This window comes from Mastigoproctus giganteus, chromosome 2 (genome assembly GCF_048544385.1).
Source record: "Mastigoproctus giganteus isolate SK-2022 chromosome 2, ASM4854438v1, whole genome shotgun sequence".
NCBI lineage: Eukaryota > Metazoa > Arthropoda > Arachnida > Uropygi > Thelyphonidae > Mastigoproctus > Mastigoproctus giganteus.
This window is the reverse complement of record NC_143576.1, coordinates 71602134-71629394: the sequence shown is the minus strand read 5'-3', so window position 1 is coordinate 71629394 and position 27261 is coordinate 71602134. Positions and strand designations below refer to the sequence as shown.

Sequence of the window (27261 nt, the reverse complement as noted above, 5' to 3'; positions counted from 1 at the left end):
AAAAGTTGACCTTTCTAGAACATATTCGTCAACTTCGTACAAAGTGCACGAGGAGACTAAATATTCTTCGCTCTCTCTCTCTCTCTCTCCTCTACGCGTTGGGGAGCAGACAGGTGCACCCTACTACGTATTTATCGTGCACTTGTACGATCCAAATTAGACTATGGGGCCCAGGTATACTCCTCAGCTAGAGATAGTGTCCTTCGATGGCTGGACCCTGTCCACCATCAGGCTATCCGTATCGCTACTGGAGCATTTTGAACATCTCCTGTCCAGAGCTTATACGTCAAAGCAAACGAACCACCGTAATCCCTTCGACGTAAGCAGTTGTCTTTAAACTATGCTTTAAAGACCCAGACCAGACCATCCTATGTGGACATCCATTTTTGAGCCAAGTTGGGAAAACTTGTACAATATCCATCAGACTGCCAATCGACCTTTTGGTATTCGTGTCCAAGAGCTACTCGGAGAGTTTAACATCATGGTAGACAAGGTTGCACAACCAAAAGAAACTCTTCCACCCTGGTATGCTCATACCCCATCATGCGACTTTTCCTTTAAGAAATGGGTAAAGTCTGAAGCTCCATCATCTGTCTACCGTATGATAACCTCGTTACACATGATAACCTCGGTGTGCAGAATAGAGCTGCTCTACCAGCAGCTCTATTCTGCACACCGAGCTGAGCACTCAGACTTCCTGCCCGTTTACACAGACGGCTTGAAGTCTGAATCGTGCGTAGGATCTGCTGTTGTCTTTCCGGACACTATAATATCTCAGCAGATTCTTCGTGAATCCAGCATATACACTGCAGAGCTGCATGCTATAGAGTTAGCCTTGGATCACATCCGAACTTGTCAAGCCAAAGGTCAATAATATATTCTGATTCTTTGAGTGTATTACAGGCTTTATTATCTTTGAGACACAACTCTCATCCAGTTCTCTGTCGGGTTCAGCAGAAGATAAATTCTCTGCTGAATATAATAATGTAATATCCGCTTCTGCTGGATTCCTAGCCACATTGGGATAAGGGGAAATGATTTGGCTGACACTGCAGCCAAATCAGCAGCTCCCACTAATAATCGCTGCCTGTCAGTCCCCTATACAGACTACAGGCAAATAATACACAACAAGATATATTCCCAATGGCAAGAACTATGGCATAGAGAGAGAGAGAGAGAGAGAGAGAGAGAGAGAGAACAAATAAATTATACCAGATAAAGCCTGTAAAAGAAACATGGCAGTCCAGTTTGCGCATGAATCGGAGCGAGGAAGTTGTTCTTGCTCGACTCTGCATAGGACACAGTCATCTGACACATTCGTTTCTGCTGAGGGCAGATGACCCTCCTATGTGCGAGTCTTGTGACTGCATTAATTTTACCCATGTTCACAATATATATTTTACCGCTTTTATTCATCCGACTGAGCCTTATACGCTCAGTCAGATTTTATCAGACAATGACCACGGGTCAGCAGTTTTTAAGTTTTTACAAGCTATTAACATATATACACATATATAAATTGGATAATTTTCTTTTAAACCGATACTGCCTTATATATACATATATATATATAAACAAATAAAAATTTGACGAGGTAACCTTTTTAAAGGTTAACAGAATTTATCTTTGTTGATATTTTAATCTTTTCTTGTCTCAGTATAATCGTAGTCGTTTTTGCGCCAATAAAATCAAAATCATGCAGAACATTATACAATGGAATTGTAGAGATTTATGCAGCAATACCGATGCCATCTATGATTTAATCTCCCGATATGGTCCTATAGCCGTTTGCATACAAGAAACTGATCTAACTCCACAAGTAACAATCAAAAATTTTACATTTTACAGAAAAGATACTCTTCATTATCCGCACGTGGAGGCTTCGCAATTCTAGTTGACTGTAAAATACCATCTAGAAACATTCCGCTTCAGACCCACTTAGAAGCTGTTGCTATACATGTATCAATTGGGCAAATTCTAACTCTAGTATCTTTGTACCTTCCACTTAACAAAATGTGCATGTTCAAAGAACTAGAAGACCTCATAACACAAATACCACCACCTTTTTATATCCTTGGTGACTTTAATGCGCATCATCCATTGTGGGGATCAGACCACATGGACAATAGAGGACACTTGATAGAGACGATACTAGACTAACTGAATCTAACATTACTGAACAGTAGTGAAAATACTTATACTCACCTTCTCACTGGATCTATGTCAACAATTGATTTAACTCTCTGTTCCCCCATATTGTATCCCAGTATAGAATGGACAGTTTTAAATGACCCACACAGTAGTGATCACTTCCACATCATATGCAGAATCAAAATGTTTCAAACACTTTGATACCCTGATAAACACTTAAAATGGAAATTCTCCAAAGCAGATTGGGAAAAGTTTTCAACCCGCCTTTCTTTTGATAGCCAGTTGATCAGATTACAACCCATTGATGATGTCACAGAGCATATTACCAGGCAAATACTGACCATAGCCTCTGAAGCAATACCTCAAGCCTCCACATGTAAACACAAAAACCTTAAACACTGGTGGAATGAAGCTAGTACCAATGCCAAAAAGGAAAAAAATAAAGCTTGGAACCTGTTACAGAAGTTCCCAACTACCAACAAACTAATTCGGTATAAAAGGCTCAAGTCAGAAGTTAGAAAAATTAGAAGAAAAGCCAAAAAAGTAATCACGGATACAGTTTGCCTCCACTATTACAAAGGATACTAGCAGTTCGTCTCATCTGGAAAAAGATTCGGCGATTAAATGGGAAATATCCACCCCTTCCTTCTCCCATCTTAATCAAAAATGGACAGGAAATATCTTCTTCTGAAGAAATAGCTAACGCCTTTGCATAGACTTTCTACCAAACATCAGCCACTTCAACATATGGCAACTCCTTTCTTAAAATCAAAGCTTTGGCTGAAAGGTACAAAATAAAATTTCATACTACGCAATATATTGCCTATAATCAACCGTTTAACCTATTTGAACTGCAAACAGCATTAAATAGATCACCAAATCATCATGCAGCTGGATCTAATGGAATATATTATGTAATGCTGAAACATATAAACAATAAGGCCTTAAATTTACTATTAATGTTCGATAATCAAATTTTTCTTGTAGGTACATATCCATCTTCCTGGCATCACTCCATCATTTTAGCCTTTCTGAAACAAGGAAAAGATCACTCACTTCCAGAAAATTACCGACCTATCTCTTTAACCAGCTGCCTAAGTAAAATCATAGAAAGAATGATACACAGACATCTTACTTGGGTTCTTGAAACTAAAGCACTGATGAACAACAATCAGTTTGGATTCTGACAAAACAGAACCACTTTGGATCTAACGGTGAAAGCCATAATGCTAACATCCGTAATGCTTACGTCAAAAATGAACATCTTGTAATGGTAAGTCTCGATATAGAAAAGGCTTTCAACACTACCTGGAGGTATGGCATATTGAGAGAACTTCATTCCATAGGATTGCAAGGGCGCTTACCAGAATTCATTAGAAATTTTCTTCAAACACAGAACCTTTGAGGTCCACTATCAGTCTCTACTTTCTCAGTCCTACGCTCAAGAAGAAGAAGAAGGTGTCCCATAAGGATCAGTACTGAGCTCTATCCTTTTTTCACTTAGACCGAACACCATAACATACAAACATCCCCAATACTATAGAACTATATATGTATGCTGACGATCTTACTATATTTTGCCGTTCACAAAATATTCATACCATTGAAAGACAGCTGCAACTTTCCATAAATAAGTTGGAGACATGGGCAATGCAGAATGGATATTGTTTATCAGAAAAAAAACAATTGCAGTTCAATTCTGAAAAAAATGTAAGCTGCACCCGGAACCGGAACTCAGATTAAAAAACCATTTGACCCCTCTCACCAGTGATATTCATTTCCTAGGTTTAATATTGGACACCAAACTTAACTTTGTTTCACATATCACATACCTCCGAACTGTTTGTCTAAAGAAACATAATATACTGAAGTCCATTTCTGCTATGACATGGGGAGCTGATAGATACTCTATTACATTTGTATTGTGATATTATCAGGTCTCGTTTAGACTATGGTGCTATTGTATATTTTCAGCTAGGAAAAGTGCATTAATCAGACTTAATATCATCCAACACAGTGCCCTTCGTACTGCTCTGGGTGCATTTAGAACATCCCCTGTTCAGAGTCTGTATGTAGAAGCACACGAAGAACCTCCACTTCACCTTAGAAGGAAAATGCTGCTTCTAAATTATGCAGCTAAAATTCAAAGCCTTCCAGTCCATCCTGTTCGACCGTTGCTTTCCATCCCTAAATGGACAATATTCTATAACAGTAAACCTACTGAAAATAGACCAACTGGCATTAGACTAAAAGATTTGCTTCACACCTGGAATATTGATTTTGATAGCAATGTTCAAGATAGCAATGTTCATGATCCACCCTGGTCTGTAAATCTCCCTCACTGTGATACCCACTTTCAGCAATGGGGAAAGAAATCCCTAGCAGATGAAAATATCAAACTACTACATAAAGAATATGCCCTCAACAATATACAAAACTGCCAAATATATACAGATGGCTTCAAAACAGGTTCTGCCATTGGTGCCGCAGTTTTCCTTCTTTTACAGCCTCCATATCGCTACCGGTTGAATGTAGCAGGTACACTGCAGAATTATATGCAGTCAAACTAACCTTATAGAATATTAACACTTTCCACAATGCTAGCAGTGTAATATACACTGATTCATTGAGTGCGCAGTGTGTACTTTGGCCAATCAATTTTCAATATCACAACCAATCAAAAAAAAAAAATCGCAGATGATTTAAACCATCTACGAAGTAGGAATCCTTCAGTGAAATTCTACTGGATTCCAGGGCATTCTGGTATCTTAGGCAATGAGGGAGCAGATCAAACAGCCAAAAAACCAAACAGTACAACACCAGCAAATTACCAAGTACCATATAGAGATTATTTGAAGCTTGTATGAAAGAAAGTTTGTACTTTTCAGTGGACAGAAATATGGAAGTCACAAAGTAATAACAAATTGCTCAAAATCAAAGAAGAACCAGCATTATGGATTTCCAGCTTCATACAAAATAGACAGGAAGAAGTTGTACTAGCAAGAGTAAGGATAGGACATACACACCTAACCCATATGTTTCTACTCATGTGGAATGACCCACCTTGATGCACGCATTGCACGCTACCACTTACAGTCAAGCATATACTTTTAGATTGTCCTCACTATTCCCATTTCAGAAATACTTTCCACTCTCAGTCACAACTGCAGGAACCATTATCACTTACCCACATGATTTGAAATAGTGCTAACCTAGCTAAACTCTATACCTTTCTGAAGCCAAAATGGAACAAATTATATTATTTTAGGATAATAATATAGGACCTGGCACGTTTTGGCCTCAGCTACTTTTGTGCCCTTAAACACCAATACCAATACCCACTTTTCCCCTCTGGTGGGCATAGCATGCCCACTGAAACCTGGGGCTGCCTTCTCTATTGGCCCCATACTTCTGCCTTTCTTCCCCTTCCCTCCTCCATCTATACACTGGCAAAAGTCCCACGCACATAAATTTAAACATGTTCAGATCATCTTTTGTCCATTTTTCAAATTCAAGTGCCATCACCCTCACGCAATTGATTAGTTAAAAAATTTTTTTTTTTTTTAGCTCCTAGCCATTGAAATCTCAGGAAACTAGGCAGCAGGACCAGCCAGAGTAAATCTAAGTGTGCTGTGTGTTCCCGGTCTGCCTCCATGTGGCAAAAGTGGGGCAACTTTGGGGTCCAGCGGCTAAACAACCAGATGAACAATGGTACACGACACCACACAAATACAAAGCTCACACAGTTTTAAATCTCTGGCATTCCCAGCGAATTGGTACACCCACAATGAAAGCATCGCAGAGATGGGGGAACCCCTGGTGCCACTAGACATCAATACAGTTTACACTTACACTTTGCTTGCACTGCTGATGCTTTCTTACCATTAAGCATATTCTCATTGAATGTGCACATTACCATTTGGCTAGAATTGCATATTTTGGATCATTGCTTAACTAACAAAAGCCTCTGCAACTAACCAGTATACTTTGAGATGATGCCAGTTTATCAGAACTTTTTATTTACCTTAAAATGATCAATGTATACAATCACTTCTAGATGTGTTTTCTTTCATATATTGATCAACAGTCCAAAGTAACAGGTGCAATTTGGCCATAGTAGCCCTTGCACCATTAAATCCCACTTCAACAACAAAAACAACCCAATCCATCCCAGGTGCATTTCTTATGTTTAACTTCATTGCTCTCAGTTATAACAAAAAGATTATCTCCCTGTTAGTTTTATAAACTTCTAGCCTCCACTTCCCTGCAGAATTCCCCATGTATGAATGTAGATGCAAAATACTCATTCAGTTTGTCAGCTTCCTGGGCAGGATCATCAGTAGTTGAACTATCGATATGAAGTTGACCGATCTGATTCATCTCCTTCCTTCTAGAGTTTACATAAATAAAGAAGCCTTTGCTGTTTTTCTTTCCATCCTTTGCCAAAGATTTCTCGTAATCTGCCTTTGCTTTTCCTAACCTCCTTTGTGACTCGATTACAGATTAACTTATATCTGCCATAGGCTTCTGTGTTGCCTGATAATTTATATGCATCTCATGCATTTTTCTTCTTTGCCACAAGGCTCATTCGTTCATCTGACATCCATTTAGGCCTAAACCTTGAACAGTATTTCTTAGTTGGTATGAAAAGCCTAGTAGTTTCCAAGATTAATTCCTTGAGTGCATCCTATTTAGAATTTGTAAGTCATCAGTTAGAATTTAAAAACTGTCTGAGACCACTGTAGTGACCTTTATGAAAGCAAGAACCCCTTCCCTTAACCCCTGATGGTAGTTCCATCTTTAAGTAAATCCTACATCAGTACACTGTGATTGCTGCCACCTAGTGGTTCCTTTATCTGCAGATTCTTAATGCACGAATAATCACTGCTGATATTCAGATCAAGAGTGTTACTCCCTATGGTACTCTCGATCCAGCATCCATACAAACCAAATTCAGTAGACCAAAGCAACAATATGCCACTTACAATTCCATCCCAGAGACCTCCGCATTGTCAGGTAGCAGAAAATTTGCCAAGATCATATCCTGTAGAGGCAAAGAATCATGCCTAACATGCATGGATACAGATGATACTATCGGCCAAGAAGAACTGCTTGAAATACATGCAGAAGGTGATATGGACGATAGCAATGAATCAGGACGTCCCACTTTTCCCCGAAAAGAAAAATCAAAACCAGATTGTCATAAACAATCCACTTATAAAAAGCAGCCAGATATATCTTCCACGAATAAAACCAAATAATGGAACACATCATTCAGTGGAATTGTAGAGGTTTTCACAGTAATTTTCATTGATGATATCAATGAACTAATTCACTGCTTCCATCCTGTTGTCATGTGCCTACAAGAACCCAACTTGACACCCCAAGTTTCCCCTACAATCAAAAATTACACTATCTTCAGACAGGATAGATCCAACACTAATAGTGCTCATGGAGGAGTAACCATCCTGTTGGATTCAAGAGTTCCCTCCAGATGCATTCCATTGCAAACCTGGTTAGAAGCTGTTGCCACACGCATAGTAATTGGAATCACTGTTACATTAGTTTCAATTTATCTTCCACCTAATCGCCCATACTCTATTCAGAAAATCGAAGATCTTGTGTTTGCAACTACCACCACCCTTCTGTATACTTGGTGACTTTAATGCTCACCACCCATTATGGGGTACCCCTAGCTTAGACAGGCATGGTAAGCTTATTGAAATGGTGATAGACAGACAGAATTTAACATTGTTGAATACTGGCTCACCTACCTATGTTCATTTTCCTACTGGATCAACTGTACAATAGACCTTTCCATTTGTTCTCCAGTGCTTTATCCAAGTATCGATTGGATAACTCTTAATGATCTTCACAACAGCGATCATTTCCCAATAATATGCAAAGTTCAAACTTCCTGTTCATCACAAAGAGATAATCCAGTAAAATGGAAATTTCCAAAGGCTGACTGGATAAAATACAGCAGGCTTGTCTCGTTCGACAACCATATCATACAGTGCTCTTCTATCAACCATGTTACTGAACACATTACAAACCAAATTCTAACAGCTGCAACTGCTGCCATTCCACAATACCAAGTCAGGAAAAGGCAAAAATTGAATTATTGGTGGGATGAAGAGTGTAACAAAGAAAAAAAGAGAAAAGCATGGAATGAATTCTACAAACATCCGACCACTTTGAATCTTATTAATTATAAGTGACTTAGAGCAAGAGCCCGTTATATCAGACAAAAAGCAAAAAAAGAATCTTGGATTAAATTCGCTTCCTCAGTCAATAAAAATACATGCATCAAACTGATTTGGAACAAGATAAAACTGTTAAATGGCAAATTTCCTTCAACATCTATTCCACTAATTAACTGGAATGGTCAGGAACTTTCTACCCCTGCAGAAATCGCAAATGAACTAGGATCTGTATTTTCTCAGTTGTCCTCCTCAACTGCTTATGACCAATCTTTTCAAAATATTAAAGATGTAACTGAAAAATCCAAACTGAATTTCACTGACAGATGTGCATTAACATATAATCAACCATTCACCATGGTTGAACTGCAGCATGCTCTTACCAACACAAGGAACATAAAATACCCCTGATGGGATATTTTATGTTACGCTCAAAAATTTAGATCCAAAATCACGCTCGTCACTTCTCATCTTCTTCAATCGAATCTTCACTGAACATACATTCCCAAGCTCCTGGCTATCCCAAAACCTGGTAAAGACTATTCTGTTCCTCATAACTATAGACCAATTTCACTTACCAGCTGTCTCAGCAAAACCCTCAAAAAATGATTCATCGTCGTCTGACTTGGTATCTTGAGTCCCAAAATTTGATCAATAACATTCAGAAAAAAATCGATCATCATTGGACCTCGTGATTAAAGCTGAAACAAACATCAGAAATGCATTCATCAAAAAGGAGCATCTCGTTATGGTCTGTCTGGATATAGAGAAAGCCTTTGACGTGACATGGCCTTTCGACATATTAAAGGATCTATATTCTCTTGGCCTGAGAGGAAATTTGCCATATTTCATCCAAAATTTCTTACAGGAAACTCTGTCTAAAAACTTTGTCCAGGAAGAAGGAATCCCTCAAGGGTTCGTTCTCAGCACCACTCTATTCGCAATTAGAATTAATCATTTAACTGAACTCATTCCAAAAACAGTGGACTTATATCTTTATGCCAATGATCTCACAATCTCCTACCATTCTCAAAACATGAACTGTATTGGGAAACAATTGCAGATATCAATAAATCAGCTCCAGATTTGGATGACACAAAATGGTTACAGACTATCCAGCCAGAAATCAACTGCCATTCACTTCTGTACCATACGTAAAATGCATCCTGATCCTGAGCTCCAATTAGATAACCATCCTATTCCAATAGCAAATAGTATCCATCTGCTTGGCTTAATTTTTGACAGCAAGTTAAACTATCAAAAACACGAACATCTCTGGGCAGCTTGTCAAAAAAAAGTGAACAAACTCAGAGCCTTATCAGCAACAACCTGGGTAGTAGATCATTACACCTTGCTTTACTTATATAGATCCATAATCAGATCTCGATTGGACTGTGGCGCACCTGAACCCTATTCAACATTCAGCTCTTAGAATAGCCCTAGGTGCATTCAGAACATCTCCAGTGCAAAGTCTGTATGTAGAAGCCTATGAAGCTCCTTTAAACATCAGAAGAAAGATGTTATTACTGAACTACGCAATCAAGATCCAAAGCCAGTCAACCCATCCTAATTGGTCAATATTTAGTGATCCGAAACTCACGGCCTTTTATAGAAACAAACCACAAGCAACTAGGCCTGCAGGTATTAGGTTAATGAAACTAGCAGAAAACTGGAATATGCAACTCAATAAAGTCCACCAAGAACCTATAGATCACATTCCTCCATGGTCTGTCATCACGCCGTCTTGTGACAATTATTTCCACCAATGGGGAAAACAGATAATAACATCCAACAGCTGCACATTGCCCATGTACAATGTTATCCTGACTTCTCTAAAATATATATTGATGGATCAAAGTCCGAGAGTGGAACAGGTGCAGCAGCAGTATTCCACGACGCTACCATTTTTGTATCACTTCCGACAGAATGCAGTAGTTACACCACTGAATTATATGTCATAAAGCTTGCTCTGGAAAACATTTTCCATCTCTCAATCCAAAAGAGCATAATCTACACAGACTCGCAAAGTGCCATATTAGCAATGCAAAAGATTTCCCCACCTACTCATCCATTACTACAGCTCGTCAGATCAGAGTTGATTCATCGACAAAAGGTTGTCTTTTGCTGGATCCCAGGCCATACTGGAATAGCAGGGAACGAAATTGCAGATGCTGCTGCCAAGCATCCATCCAGCACAGCCCCAATGAATTTTCTGGTCCCATTCAGTGATTACAAAATGCATACACGAAATATATGTAAGGAACGATGGACACTTCATTGGCAAACACATATACATAACAAACTCCTTGAAATTAAATCTGTACCGCACTTATGGGCCTCCAATTTCCACAGAAACAGACAAGAGGTAGTCCTGGCCAGAGCCCGAATAGGCCACGCTCATTTGACTCATCTATTCCTGTTATCAGGTAATGACCCTCCACAGTGTTCACATTGCCACAGGCCACTCACAGTAAAACATATACTCCTGGAATGCACCTTGTATAACAATTCCCGTCTAATTTCATTCACTTCTCTCTCAAACTTACAGGAATTGTCACTTAGCCATATCATAGGGAAAAAATTCAAACTTTGCAGAATTTTTCTTCTTTCTGAAACGAATACGTTTATATAACCGTTTCTAACTGCTTCCATAGAAGCCAATAGAACTAGTATTAAATACTATGATAGGTGCAATGTGGCCTAAGTAGCCTTTGCGCCAGAAAAATCTAAACACAACAACCTACAACTCCCGTTACACTGCCAACCGTCCCTTTGGTATACGGGTCCAAGAGCTGCTCAGAGAGCTGAACATCACGGTAAACGATATTGCTGAATCACCAAAGCAATGGCTTCCACCCTGGCATGCTCGCCTTCCATCATGCGATTTCTCCATCAAAAATTGGAGTAAGGCCACCACGCCATCTTCTGTTTACCAACAACTCTATACTGCTCACCAAGCCAAATACTCTGATTTCTTGCCTGTCTTCACTGAGGGCTTGAAATCAGAGATTTTGTCAGATCTGCTGCCTTCTTTCCAGATAGTACTATACAGGGTGATTCACTACCAGTGCGACAAACTTGCAGGAGGTGTAGGGGGCACAAAGACGAATCGGAATCACATAGCATTACAGGGTCCGAAATGCCTTCGTCATGCTGTAGAGGACGTTGAACGGGAGGTCGCGTGAACAGCGATCCCGCTGGAAGTCAGCATTTGCGAACTGGTTCCCGAGGCAGTAGGATGGACGAGTATTCAAACGTTGAACTGGCCGACATGCACCCTGCGTATGGAGCTGCGGACTGTAACGGGCGCGCTGCTCTGCGCTTGTACCAGGAACATTTCCCGCACAGGCATGCTCCTCATCATACGATTTTCGCACATGTGCACAGAAGGTTACGTGAGACTGGTCGTTTCACGAGAGGTACCATGAATCGAGAGAGCGAACAACGAGGTCGCCAGACAATGAGGAGAATGTCCTACGTCTTGCAGAAGGCAATCCGAGTACGAGTACTTGAGCGATAGGCCAACGATTGGGTATTTCCCAATCCACTGTATGGAAGATACTGTCAGCAAACCAAATGAGTTCATACCATCTGCAACGCGTCCAATCATTGGAGCCTGCGGATTATCCACTCCGGAGGGCTTTTGCTACTTGGTTTCTTCAACAGAAACGGTTCGCAAATGCTGACTTCCAGCGGGATCGCTGTTCACGCGACCTCCCGTTCAACGTCCTCTACCACATGACGAAGGCATTTTGGACCCTGCAATGCTATGTGATTCTGATTCGTCTTTTTCGTCTTTATGCCCCCTACACCTCCTGCAAGTTTGTCGCACTGGTAGTGAATCACCCTGTATCTGGAAAGATTCCTCAAGAATGCAGCATATATACCGCTCATTTGTATGCTATAGAATTAGCCTTGGGCCATATTGAAACTCACAATTACCAAAAGTGCATGGTGTATACTGACTCATTAAGCATACTACAGGCTATATCAGGGATTGGGTAAAATTCCCACCCGTTGCCGACCCGTGTCCAGCAGAGGTTACATGTTCTTTTTTGAGCATTCCTTTGACATCCATTTCTGCTAGATCCCAAGCCACATTGGGATCAAGGGTAATGAATTGGCTGACAACACTGCCAGATCACTACGGGCAGCTAATACACTCTGCATTACTCTCCCAATGGCAACAATCTTGGCATGAGCAAGTCGCTAACAAGTTATATCAGATAAAGCCTGATATTCAACATTGGCAATCGAGTCTGTGTAGGAACCGTAGAGAGGAAGTTGTTCTAGCTTGCCTCCGCATAGGACATAGTCTTCTTACGCATGCATTCTTGCTGAGGGCAGATGACTCTCCTATGTGAGAGGATTGTGATCAGAGTTATAAAAATGTTAAAACGTATTTTAACGTTTTAGCTATCTGACAACGACAATGTGTCAGCTGTTTTTAGGTTTTTAAAATCAAAAACCTTTTTGCTTGTATGTAAATATATCTTTATATTAGTTTACCTTGTACATATTTATATTTTTATACATATTGACATAAGCAACATAGTGACCTAAGCAACTACGTCACTATAATTTTTACTGTTATCCAGTATGGGACGTGGTTTTGGCACATTATAGCCCTAGTTGCTGATGTGCCATTAAAATCCAAACAACCAACCAACCAACCAACTCGGGTGCCGGGTGTTCCATGGCCAAGCAATTCTATGCATTACTGAAAGCATTTTCTAAAAGAACATTTAAGCAAACCGTTTCTATTTTTAGTTTCAAACTCTGTTTTCTTCATTTCTATATCTGAGTAGCTCTTTCACACTAAAAGAAGTAGGCAGAGGCACAGAATTGAAATCCACCTTTCTGTTTCTTTTTCTATTAGTACTAACTTACTAACTCAGCCGCTTGGTCACTTCGTGGCACTGATCCTGCCTCTTCGTGGTGGGGCCGGAAACCTGGGTGGTAAAGCAAACCCCCAGGGCCAAAAGGAGCAAAACATGGATTTTGTCAACTTTCCCCTGATCTAGACAGCAAATCTTAATTCAATGGATTTGCACCAACCCGATGATAACACAACCAACAGAAAGAGACTGGAGACGGATGCTTGCACAGTAGAACATCCAAGTTTCCTGATCTTGCATTCTTTAACAAATCAGGCCATAGGCAATCTATCACCATTTCTCATACAGAAATGTCTGGAAAGTGTAGCCGGTTCCCCTAAAATGGTGAGACGTCTTAAATCTGGCGACCTACTAGTTGAGACCACCAACTCCAAACACTCTGAGTCCAGTCCCTTCTGAAACTCACCACATGCTACACTCAAACCTCCAAAGGTGCCTTCTCAGAATGAGACCTAATGAATGTCTCAGAGGAGGAAATTGTAAATGAATTGCAAGATCAGAAGGTCACACAGACAAAAAGAATTATGCTGAAGAAAGATGGCGAACTTATCCCACTCGCAGCATCATACTGACATTTAGTTCACCAAATCTACCTTCATTGGTGAAAGCCTGAACTGCCGCATTCGCCCGTATATTCCAAATCCATTAAGATGTTATAAATGTCAGAAATTCGGACACTCCCAAACGGTCTGTTGAGGTGATGCTGTATGCCCTAACTGTGGATCGAAGGAGCATGCCCAAGCTGATTGTAAATCATAGTCCTCACTCTGCCCTAATTGTAAAGGCAACCACCGAGCCTTCTCTAAAACATGTGACCAGTGGAAATATGAAAAGAAAATCCAGAAGTACAAGATAGAAAAAAAAAAAGTCTCATTTTCAGAAGCAAGAAAACAAATACAGCAACTGATTCTGCCAAAAGTTACCCCCAGGGACTCACATTTGGCGACTATGGCTTGGCACACCCAGGTTCCTGAGTTGGATATCATCATTCTTCCCTTTCTTAGTGATTCCTTTCTACTTCTCTCTCTCTCTCTGTCTCTCAGGGTAATAGGGAAATTTTTTTTTTGGCCGGTGCAGCATAAGCCCCATTCTTCCTTGCACCATACGGCTAATAATAATAATAATATCCGTTCAGACTGACATCAATACCACCAAGCATCTCTATTTCTGAATGGGCTCGGTCTATACTCTCTTCCGTACTACAGGCCTCAAAGCAACAGACTTCAAACAGATCTAGTAACACACCAGTCATGATACCACCTGTTGCTCCTGCAACTTCCATAAGACCTGCTCAAAGAGAAAATTCTGATCCCATTAACAAGCAGCATGCTGAATTTTCTTCCGCTATGGACACAAATGAGACTTGCAGTCAAGAAGAAAATGAAACCATTCTGTAAATCCATCCAGAAGATGAAATAGATACCAGGCCTGTTTTTTCAAAGAGAGAGAAATGAAAGTTGACTGCCTGAAACAGACTTAGCATTAGCATTAGTAGAGGCATTTGATGCAAGAAAGCAAGCTTATGCAGCATCAGCCAAAAAAAAAAAAAAAAAAAAACCCCCACTTCCACTTCACCCCTCTGTTCGTTCAAAATACCTGTCCAGCTGAGCCTTAAACCTATTTAGGCTATCAACCTCCACGACAAGGGATGGAAGTCTGTTCCACCAACCAACCACCCGTTGGCTAAAGGCAAATTTCCGCACGTCTATCCTACATCTGTCTTTCCTCAATTTGAATTTATGCCCTCTCAGGTGATTATTCTGAGCTAGAGGAAGAATCTCATCAGCATTGAGCATGCTCAAACCATTCAAGGCTTTATACACCTCTATCAGATCACCTCGCTGGTGCCTAGTCTCCAGACACTGTAATTTGCAAAACTTAAGCCTTTCTTCGTAAGAGCACCCCTTTGTTCCATTCACTAATCTTGTTGCCCTTCTCTGTACTCGTTCCAGCAGCTCTACATCCTTCTTGAAATGAGGCCTCCAGACCTGTATACAGTACTCTAGGTGTGGCCTGACCATTGCCTTATACAAGGGAATAATCACCTCCTTATCCCTGCTGGAAAAATTCCTGTATATCATTGACAATACTCCATGAGCTACTCTTGCAGCCCGTCTGCACTGCTCAGAGAACTTCATATCTGCCTGCACAACCACCCCCAAGGCCCTTTCATTCTCTACCACTGTCAGTGTAGTACCACAGAGTTGATACGTTGCTCTGGGGTTGCTGTTTCCCATGTGTAGTACTTTACATTTGTCAATGTTAAACTTCATTTGCCACCTCTGAGCCCATCTGCTCAACTTTTCCAGATCCTGTTGCAACAGCATAGTGTCACTAGTGTCCTTGACAACCCTGCCTACCTTTGTATCGTCTGCAACCTTGGACATTAAACTTGATATACCATCATCAATATCATTTATAAATACAGAAAACAAAATGGACCCAACACTGAGCCCTGAGGGACTCCACTAATAACATTAGTCCACGATGAGCAGTGTCCATTGATTACCACTCTCTGTCTTCTCCCCCTCAACCACCCCTTTATCCATAGCAGCAATTTGCCTCCAATGTCATACTGCTCCAATTTGTTCCAAATTGGAGCAGTGTGACATTGGAGACTTCCAAAAAGCAGACAGATACACCTTCTCCATTTAAATCCAAACAATGAAAAACATCATACAGTGGAACAGCACAGGCTTTTGCAGCAATATTGATGACATCCACGAAATAATTATAAACCATAATCCAATTGGAATCTGCTTACAAGAGACATATTTAACACCTCAGTTTTCTCCCTCGAAAAAAAATTATACTCTCTTTCGGCAAGACAGACCTGCAACCACTAATGCTCATGGAGGAGTAGCCATACTTGTGCACTCATGAGTCCCTTGTATATGCATTCTGCTACAAACTGCCATTGAAGCTGTTTCCACGTGAATAGCGATTGGCATTAGCCTAACGCTAATTTGCCACTTAGCATTTGGTATCCTGAGAGATCTTTATACCTGGATCTGAGGGGTTACTTACCTTACTTCATACAGAATTTCCTACAGCACAGGACCTTTCGAGTTCTCTATTGGCAAGTCCTTTCCAAAACATATATGCAAGGAGTCCCTCAGGGTTCTGTTCTTAGTGCAACCTTGTTTTCAATAAGAATAAACCAGATGACTAAATTTATTCCCAATACAGTGAATTCATATCTTTATGCTGATGACCTGGCTGTCTCTTGCAGTTCGCAAAACATGAGCTTTATTGAGAGGCAGCTGCAAACATCAATTAATGATATCGAACTATGGATGGCACAGAATGGTTACCGAGTGAGACCACCATAAATCAAGCGTCATTCATTTTGTATCAAATGAAAGGTGCACCCAGATCCTGAAATACATTTAAGAAACCAACTTGTCACTGTTGTGAACAGTGTTTGTTTTCTTGGTGTGATTTTTGACAATAAATTGAACTTTTCCAAACACGTTAAACATCAATGAACTGTTTGCCAGAAAAAATTAACTTACTAACAGTTATCTCTTCTACATCATGGGGTACAGATCGTTACACCTTACTTCACATGTGTTGAGCCCTGATCAGACCTCGCTTTGATTATGGTGCCCTGGTGTATGATTCTGCTAGGGAAAGCATGCTAGCACAGCTTATCCCTATTCAACATTCTGCCCTCAGGATTGCTGTTAGTGCTTATAGAACATTGCGAGTACAAAGTCTGTTCATGGGCTTCAATTAAGAAGCCCATGAACCTTGATTCAGGCGAAAGATGTTACTCCTGAACTATGTGGCCAAAATTCAAAGTCTAACTACTCACCCCATTAGGCCAATACTTAATGATCCACAGTTCTCAATGCACTATAGAAATAAACCAAGAGCAGTTCAACCTACTGGCATCAGATTGCCGGCATTATCACAAGCGGCACCTCCGTAGCCAGGTGGGCAGGAGCAGCAGTGCATAGCACATGCTTCTTGATTAGACCGGGGTTCGAGCCCGTGCCCACCAAATACAGAGGATGCGGATAGGTCAGGGAATGACCACCACATATCCCTGGAGCAATATGGCCTTAGTTGCTAATACTCCTAAAAACCAAATAACAAACATTATCACAAACCTGGAATATACATCTTGACAAAGTCCTACAAGATTCAAACAGTGCAGATCCTCCATGGTCTTCTATTTAAGCATCCTGTGACAGCTATTTCCTAAACTGGGAAAAACATTCACTTGCAAATATCAATGTACAGCAACTCCATACTGCTCACACACACACACAATTATCCACATTTTACAAAAGTATACACTGATGGATCAAAGTCTGAAAGTGGAGTCAGTGCTGCAGCCGTCTTTCCCTATAACACCATCTCTGTTTCCTTGCCTTAGAAAATATTCTCCACCTGTCCATTCAAAAAAGTGTAATATATACAGACTCACAGAGTGCACTTTTAGCCTTTAGCCTTGCAAAATTCTTCCTTGCCAACACATTCTGTAATAACAACAATAAAAACTCAGCTGATGCAAATCCATGAATGCCAGCAAGTAGTCAACTTTCGTTGGATCCCAGGCCACACTGGAATATCGGGGAATGAAAAAGCGGATTATGCAGCAAAACAATCATCCAACATGGCATCGACAGATTACTACGTTCCATATATTGACTACAGATCCTATATAAGACATGTATGTAAGGAACAGTGGACACATCTATGGCAAGCTTAACTGCAGAACAAGCTCCTTCAAATAAAATCTGAACCACAATTATGGGCTTCCAGTTTCTGTGTAAACAGAAAGGAAGAACTCCTCCTATCCAGAGTGAAATCTCACCCATCTTTATCTACTCACAGGAGACGATCCTCCAAAGTGTTCGCAGTGCAGCTCTCTTTTCACAGTCAAACACATTCTCGTTGATTGCACTCTATACACTGATGCCCAAAAAGCCTCATTCAGTATTTTATGAAATCTTCAAGAACCTTTAACACTTAGTCATGTTATAGGCAATGATGCAAATCTTCCAGAATTTTTCTGCTTCCTAAAAGGGATACAGCTATATAATCACCATGTCTGACCTCCATACCGTTGATAGGCGCAATATGGCCCTAGTAGCCCTTGCACCAGAAATACCAATACCACATCTCTAATATCCCAACAATATCGGGAGTGGATTTCTTCATGGATCGGTTCTTGAAGCACTGTTGTTTCTCATTTTCATAAATGACATTGATGAATTGATAAAAAGTGTGATGTCAAAATTTGCAGATGACATAACAGTTGGCAAAGTCATTAATGATCAGTGCCAAGCAGTGCTCTCTCAGGATGACTTGAACAGATTTCAAAGATGGTAAGAGAAGTTGCAGCTTTTTTAATGCTGCTAAATGCGAGGTCTTACACTTAAGAGTAGCAATCCACAAATAAATTATTGAGAAATAAAACTGGTTTTTTTATTTCTAAATAAAACTACCCAACAAACTGTAAATAACAATTCCTTTGCTGCTAAAATTTTGTGAACAACAAAACAACTCTGATTTGTAAAAGTGATAGACAGATGACTTATTGCAATGAAAGTCACCCTCTCCATTGAACACTGTGGGAAAGTAAGTTTTCTGTATCATGTAGGGACATCACATTTTCAATTTTACCTAGAACATTACAGATTTTAGGTCTTTCTTAATATGGGGTCCTACACTGTATTTTGTTGTATCAGTTCTTTCATAATAATGAATAAAGAAAGAATTGACGTACAGTGGTCCTTGATTGAGTAACTGACAAGTGCAGAAAAAACCTTGAAATATAAAAAATTATTCTAAGTCATCCTTGGCATTTTAACTATTCCCTATGCTGAGTCAACCAAATTAAAAAAACCGACATGAACTCTTTCTGTGGAAGCTTTTGAAATGCCGTTGGCAACTTTGTCTAAACATTAGTGCAGTAGGCCTTCGATTTAATGGACAAAACAATTTCTGTCCTAAAGGATAAATTTAGAGAGGTCACATCAGACAGCATATCTGTCGGCTGTTTTTCTAGATAATGCATCTGCTCACCCTAATGCTCAGAGGTTAGTTAGCAGGGATGGGAGAATTAAATGTGTTTTTCTGCCTCCAAACATTACACTGATACAGCCAATGGATCAGGGTGTAATGTTGCATGTAAGAGGTTGTTTTGGAAGAAACAGAAGATGCAGGAGAAGGTAAGATATAAGAGGCACCAGGACAGTGCAAAATATACATGCATACAACATCATATCTGCTATCTTTAATGTAGCAGATGCGTGGAAAGATATGAAGATTACTACTACCTTGGCCAATGCTTGGAAGAAGTTGTTGTACGACATAGAACCTGAAATGGACTTTAAGGGAGTTGAGGACTCTAATTTTCAGAACACTCTTCTGAGGGCCGGCAACAAATATGCAACCGAGAATAATGTGGAACATTCACTCGAAAATTATGAAGGTGATCCGGACTATCAAATGTTTTCTGAGGTAGAGATTGTGGAAAATGTTCTTCGTGGAGAACAAGAGTACGATGATGATGACAAAGTCAAAGAATCAGTTGTATACCTCATCCTAAATTGTCTGTTATAAGACAACATATAGATGACATCATACATTATATTGAATCATCATCAGACCCTGATGTGCTTCCTTATTAGAGAATTTTGGTCTACGTAATAAGAAAGCAGCACCAAGTTGTAAGGCAACTGAAGCTTGATGATTTCTTCAAGACCACTTCATCAACTGGACATGTTTCACCAGAACCCTCTACCAGCAAGGAATTAATGCCTCTCCTTCCATGACAGTTGTTTCTGACTCTAAAAATTGTGATTCTTTCAATTAAGTTAATATTAAATAATATGTATCTTTTTTTTTAACTTTTTTTTTGTTTTTTATTCAATGGAGTTTGAGAATTTAAAAGTATTTTTTCCCCTCTAAAATGAATATAAATGAAAAATCTAATGTTCACATTGAAAACATTGTATAGTTTTTGTATAGATACATTGTATAGTTTTTGACATGTTTAATTAAAATAAAGTTTGGTTCCTGTCATAAATTTATTTTTATATTTTTAACAGATGTTTTAGTGGTCTGTATTAATTACTCAATGTACATTGTAAGTTCATTATTAATATATGTTTTTAAAATACATTCAGTTTAACAGACTTTCCCCCAATTAGTCCATTAAATCGAGGGCCTATTGTACCATTCTTTTAAACAAAACTTTGAACATTTCTGAATAGGGCAAAATCTGCAACAGTACCTTGAAGCAGCTGTAATCATATGATAAAAAGACAACCACTGACAGATTTTCTGTTTGAATTGTTATATTAAAATACTTTTTATAACCTTTTATATCTAAATACAATAGCTGTATTTTAATATAAAAGGTTTGTGTTGTTAGTAGTGTTGACTTCAAAAATTTTTCCTATTTTCCTACTTTTTGATTACCAAATTTCCAGCTTTTCAAAAAGTTAACAGCTTTAAAGTATTTGTAATAATAACATAAAAATGATCTGAATGTTGGCATGACAACAGGTGATAAAAATTGTCTTTTAGAAAGATGTAAACAAAATTATGCTTTAAATATATAAAATTGAAGCTTTAACTCACTCTTCTGAAATCCCACTGGTCATAAGTCATGAGTTGGGATTCCTTCTTTGTTAATGTATTTTGTTGCAGTTTGTAAACCAAAAACAGAAAAACATAAATTTAAATATATATCAGAATTACATCAGTGTAAATTTTTATATTACTCAAGTATGATATTCACTTTTGATCTGTATTATAAATTAATCTTTAATTAAAGAAGTATAATCATAAAAAAAATTTACAGTTCCATTTATGTACAGAGTACACCATTTTATTTGCTTCTCACAGCTGAGCACTAAGGTAATCAGGAAATAATTTTTTTTTTTTTTTTTTTTGCTAGTAAGACTGTTGTCACTGATGTTTTGTTTTTATTAATCACTATATAGTGCCAGGAAAAAAAAAAAAAAATATATATATATATATATATATATATATATATATATATCTGCTAGTTGAAATAAATCTGATATTTAAAATAAAATAAAAACATCAGCCAGTAGTACGGCAATATATAAGCTGGTTAAGCTTACATTATGTCAGTGGTGTGGCTCTGATCTAGAGTGCTGTCTGTTCTATAGATTATTTCTCGCTGCATAAGGACCACCGCCATGCAAATCCTCTGCATTGGTTGATATATCGGAGAATGGTAGAGGGGTATGGTTCTTCGATATTTCCGCCTTTGCGATGGTTTGTATGACGATTGAAATGCAGCGATTCCATGACCATTATTGGCCTCGTGGTCCTCTGTCGATATGGGGCATGATGGTCAGTCTATCATTTCGATATTTTAATTTCTTGTAGTTTCTTTAACCCCCATTTTTGGTGATATTTCACGTCTTTTGGAACTGGTACCTTCTGGGGAGGAACCGCTAAATTATTTATAATTGGCATTAATTTAAAATTACATCGTTTTTATTAATTGGGTTTAATGACTAAATTATACAGGGGATTATCGACTACTTTTTTGTCTTATTATTACTCTTACTTTCCCTTCCCTGTTTGTTTATTTTATATTATTTTACGTTGTTTTTCGCTCTACTTTTTTGCCGTACTACTGGCTGATGTTTTTATTTTATTTTAAATATCAGATTTATTTCAACTAGCAGATATAATTAGGCTTCATGTGGAGGATTTGCATTGCTGCCTCTAATGATAGATTTATATTTATTTATTTTTATTACTCTTGTCTAACTTTTATATTACATCATATATATATATATATATATATACTGTATATACAGGGTGTCTCAAAAAATATTGGTACAAACATTTTAGGGGAGGTGGGTAACATCTAAAGGAATGTGAATCACATAGGAACCCATAACCGGAAACATCACCGTAAGTCGGTAGACGGCGCTGTTTATAAGTTTGCGAGAGGGAAAATTTCTGGTTTACTCGTTCAAGCAGTAGTCGCCGTACGAAGAGCAAGCATCGATATATGAACTGCGAGCTGGCAGACGTGCACCTTGTGTATGGATTAGCAGAGGGCAATGGACGAGCCGCTCAACGAGTTTATGGAGAATGCTTCCCAGACAGTCATGTACCGGACCACCATTTGTTTGCATGTGTGCATCAAAATTTGTGCGATTATGGGTCATTTAGAGGTAACAGGAGTAGTCGAATGGGCAGACCACGTTCGACGCGAACTCCCACCATGGAAGAAAGTGTGTTGAATGCCATCCAGAATAATCCTACAACCAGCACACGTGCCGTTGCCTCTGCTTAGGAGTGTCTCATTGCAGTGTACAGTGTGTCTGGCACAATGATTCCTTACCCCCCTTTCATCTCCAAAGGGTTCAGTTACTGCTCCCCCATCCTGCACGTGTGGATTTTGCACAGTGGTTTCTCCAAGAAAGTGTTCTGGGCTTGAATTTTCCAGCCTATGTTTTGTTCACGGATGAGGCTTATTTCACTCGGGAAGGCTTATTCAATCAGCACAATGCTCATGTGTGGGCTCACGACAACCCACATGGTGTGCGCCCCCATGCAGCACAACATCGCTTGTGACCGCTTAGTCGGTCCATACCTGTTACCATCCCGCATGAACTCTGCTAAATATCGAATCTCTCTCTTGAACAAGTTCTACCAGGGTTACTTGACGATGTTCCAGCAAATGTGAGATGCAACATTTGGTTTCAACATGACGGGGCGCCTGCCCATTGTGGAAGGTGTGTTCGTGACCATTTGAACAGGCGTTTTGGGCGTCGATGGATTGGCTGTGGTGGACCCGTTGCATAGCCCCCAGGCTCACCTGATTTATCGAGCCTTGATTTCTTTCTGTGGGGAGGCCCCCAAATCTATCGTGTATAAATCGCCTGTGGAGATGGAAATGGATCTTGTGGCGAGACTCGTATGCACTGCTGCTACTGTCAAAGAAACTCCAGGTGTATTCGACCGTGTCTGCCAATCCATGCTGCCTCTGTGTCACACATGCATCGCGTCTCATGGTGGAACCTTCGAGCATCTATTGTAACATCATGAAATCATCCATCTCGTACTCCATTGTTAATATTATGTCAAATAAATGTTTACCACTAATTACTGTCTTGTGTCATTTCTGCTTCTTCTGCCTCTGCTACTACTTTCCCGTGATGTTTCTGGTTATGGGTTCCTATGCGATTCACATTCTTTTAGATATTACCTACCTCCCCTAAACATTTGTACCAATATTTTTGAGACACCCTGTATATATAATTATAAAATAAACTATGTTCCCACTCATATGGACCTCCATATTTTTTTACACTATGATGTTTTTGTTTTAGGTGAATAACTTGTTTTTGAAAGACGAAAAAATATATATATATTATTAAAATATTTACTGAAAATTAAAAAAAAAATTTATTAGAATTTGATTCTTAGGCAATATTTATAGTTTTATTATTTTTAATATATATATGCTGTATACATAAGTAAATATGCTATGTGTGTTGTGTGCGTGTTCTGGAATTGAATTAATAAGCCTGATATGCACAGTATACTCTGCTTTTCGTAGCATTCATAGGTATACCTGCTAATTTTACGACTACAGCACTATATATATGTGTATATATAGTAGAATATTACTAGAAAAAGTAAATCAATCCAATAATAAGAATACCATCAGGGACTTAAGAAAACGCAAAAAAAAAAAAAAAAAAAAAAAAAAATTATTATTATCGCTTTTTACCGACAATCTAGATGACTTCAACTGGGGCCAACCACCCAGAATGAAGGCAAAAAACGACAAGAAGTTCTCTGTTTCTGTGATGATCAATATATGCTAAGTAATTTAAATCTAAACCAAATATAAACCAATATAGGCCGAATATAAATAAATCGAATGAAGATAATTAATTAAGAAAAAATTTTGAAATATTAGAATCAAAGGTAAGAAATGTAAGTAAAATATAAATGTAAGCATATATTAATCATCGTTGACCCGACAGAGAACGTAATTTAATGATTAAAATAAGATTAAATATATAATACGTACAGTACTACATTTGACCGTATCTAGGACATAATGTAATAGTCGTCAAAATAATATGTGGTGTCCCCTATGTGATGGATACGGTAAAAATAAATAAATAATTAAATTAACGCAAAGAGAAACATGCAGATAGTAAGAAGAAAAACTAAAGGAGTAGGAAAAATAGAACCTGAACTCCACAAAGGCGAAAAATAGTGGTATAGATAAGAAATAGTTTCTCCTACGTCCTCGGATTGCCCTAATAATTTCGGAGAAATAAAAATAAAGAGTGTAGGACAGCTTAAAGGCATTACAAGATATAAGTTGTGGCTCGGGTATGCCCGGGATCGCAAACCCGTTCCTATAGTAGGACACAACTTATATCTTGTAATGCCTTTAACTGCCTTTACTATCTGCATGTTTCTCTTTGCGTTAATTTAATTATTTATTTATTTTTACCGTATCCATCACATAGGGGGCACCACATATTATTTTGACGACTATTACATTATGTCCTAGATACGGTCAAATGTAGTACTGTATGTATTATATATTTAATCTTATTTTAATCATTAAATTACGTTCTCTGTCGGGTCAACGATGATTAATATATGCTTACATTTATATTTTACTTATATTTCTTACCTTTGATTCTAATATTTCAAAATTTTTTCTTAATTAATTATCTTCATTCGATTTATTTATATTCGATTTATATTCGGCCTATACTGGTTTATATTTGGTTTAGATTTAAATTACTTAGCATATATTGATCATCACAGAAACAGAGAACTTCTTGTCGTTTTTTGCCTTCATTCTGGATGGTTGGCCCCAGTTGAAGTCATCTAGATTGTCGGTAAAAAGCGATAATAATAATTTTTTTTTTTTTTTTTTTTTTTTTTGCGTTTTCTTAAGTCCCTGATGGTATTCTTATTATTGGATTGATTTACTTTTTCTAATAATATTCTATAGACATTATGGGTGTATTGCATGATTGCTTGCAACTGCATTAACCCATAAATATTAGTTATTGTCTTTTAACTTTCTTTCCTTTTTCACTAATATAACTATTAATAATGTATATATAGTGCTATAGTTGTATATATATTTTTTTAATTTATTTATTTGAGACACTTGCTACAGAGTTCAGTATCCCTTTAGCAGTGAATATTTCTCAAATTATCAATATATATCTGTAAATGGGATTTAGCTATCACATCTTACTCTTTTTGTTTCTCTTTAGATGCTTTTGATCAGCAATATCGAGAAACTTACAAAGGACTTTCTAATAAGCAACTATCATGGATGGTTAAGTGTGATAAACCACCTTCTCGTGGAGCGAATTTTTGCCATCGCTATTTCAAAGAGTTGCAGCTAAGGCCTATATGAAGAAACATGTGATAATGTGTTTTGCTAGGTTCATTTGTGAAAATTTTTGAACTTCCACTTTCAAGTTAAAACTGAAATGTTATTAAAGTCTTCTCAGTTGAAAGAAGTTAAGTGACTGTGTGAAACTGTTTCTTATATTGCCATTATTTGCAGTTTCCCATGTGTTAACTGTGATCACTCAATTTTGCCACTCTTTTCCATTATTATCTAGACTTAGGCATCAAGAGGGCTATCATATCCTGCCAATTTTCGTATTATTCAGTTTTCACTCAGTAGGAAACTATTACATAGCATTATGTGATTCAAAACAGTCATATTCATTTATACTGAAAATATAACTTATCTTGTATTTGAATGAATTGAAATTACAATTATGTCATAATATGGTTTAAATGTTGACACGTGTTAAGAACATTTGTTAGTCTTGTACACATTTACACCAAAGAAGAGAATTTAGATTTAGATTTTGCTCTAAATTGTTATTGCCCATGCTCACTGTTATGCCATTTCACTTAATAAAGAAAGGACATTCATTTAATATTTCCTGCCTATTGTATAAACTTTTGCCCTATTCTACTCTTATAAATACCAAAGTATTGCCAGTTTCAAACAGTGGCAGACTCACATTACAGAGTTCCTTAAATTTATGCTTATTGTATAGTTTGGGAATGTTGGATATGCTTTGTACAAAAATATTATTTCTTGTGTTCTATGGAGTGTTTTTTGTTTTTTTTATATGTAGATAATGGATTGTTATCAGCCCTGTTGTATTTTTTATGTAAAAACCTTATGTGCTGCTGTATAAAGCTTATTTAGAATCATCAGAACTCATACTTGACATATATTATAAATTTATAATTTCCTTTTGTTATTGCTTTTGCATAAGAGTTACTGAAATATTTCATGTTTGATCACCGAAATGTTAAAAAAAATTCCTTCAAGGCTAGTTGTTATTGCTATTACTTTCTGTTTAAATGCCAGTGTTACTAACCTTTTTGCAAGCAACATTTAGTGTTTTATAAGTTGATATTGTATAATATAGTTGTTAATGCAAGAAAAAGTGTTTTTAATAGTTAATTTTTTGGAGGAGTCTAGAATTTATTATACATCATGAGATTCTGCTTGCTGTGCTTATATGTAAATAAGTATTGTATATGTATATGAAATTAGTCAAGAGTTTCATAGGTCCATGAAAAATGCATTATGTATTTTGAAACAAATTGCATATATAGCACTTTAATTATGAAAGTTGTAATATATTTAAGATATGTAGCAAATTATAAAAGTTTTCTTAGATTTTAGATAAAATTTAAAGTGCACAGTCCTTGATTTCATACAGAGTTGTGCATTGTGTATAGTAACACATTTTAAATTGAGAGGAAAATGGGTTTGTATGGGGGGGTGGGGGAGAGATTCATGTGTGCGCCTGCACACATGAGTATGAATGAATGGGAAATGAAATCAAGAAATGCAATTGGTGTGGTTATACAGCCTCCAGTAAAAGTTTCATTATTAACGTTAATTAAAAAAAAAAAAAAAATTATCTTCAGGTTAAGGAATGAGATGTTTGTATATTTGTTGAGTGAAA

The 27261-nt window shown here is 38.0% G+C and overlaps 1 protein-coding gene across 2 annotated transcripts in view; it reads left to right on the top strand.

The window, feature by feature from the left end:
* Crag (DENN domain-containing protein Crag) overlaps window positions 1-26896 on the top strand; it is an 878555-nt gene extending 851659 nt beyond the window's left edge. For both annotated transcript variants that reach the window (XM_090389072.1, XM_090389068.1), the window contains one exon: window positions 25528-26896. In XM_090389072.1, coding sequence (XP_090245198.1) covers window positions 25528-25673 — 146 coding nt within the window. In that variant the 3' untranslated portion in view covers window positions 25674-26896. The remainder of the gene's footprint in view (window positions 1-25527) is intronic.
* Window positions 26897-27261: the final 365 nt, after the last annotated feature.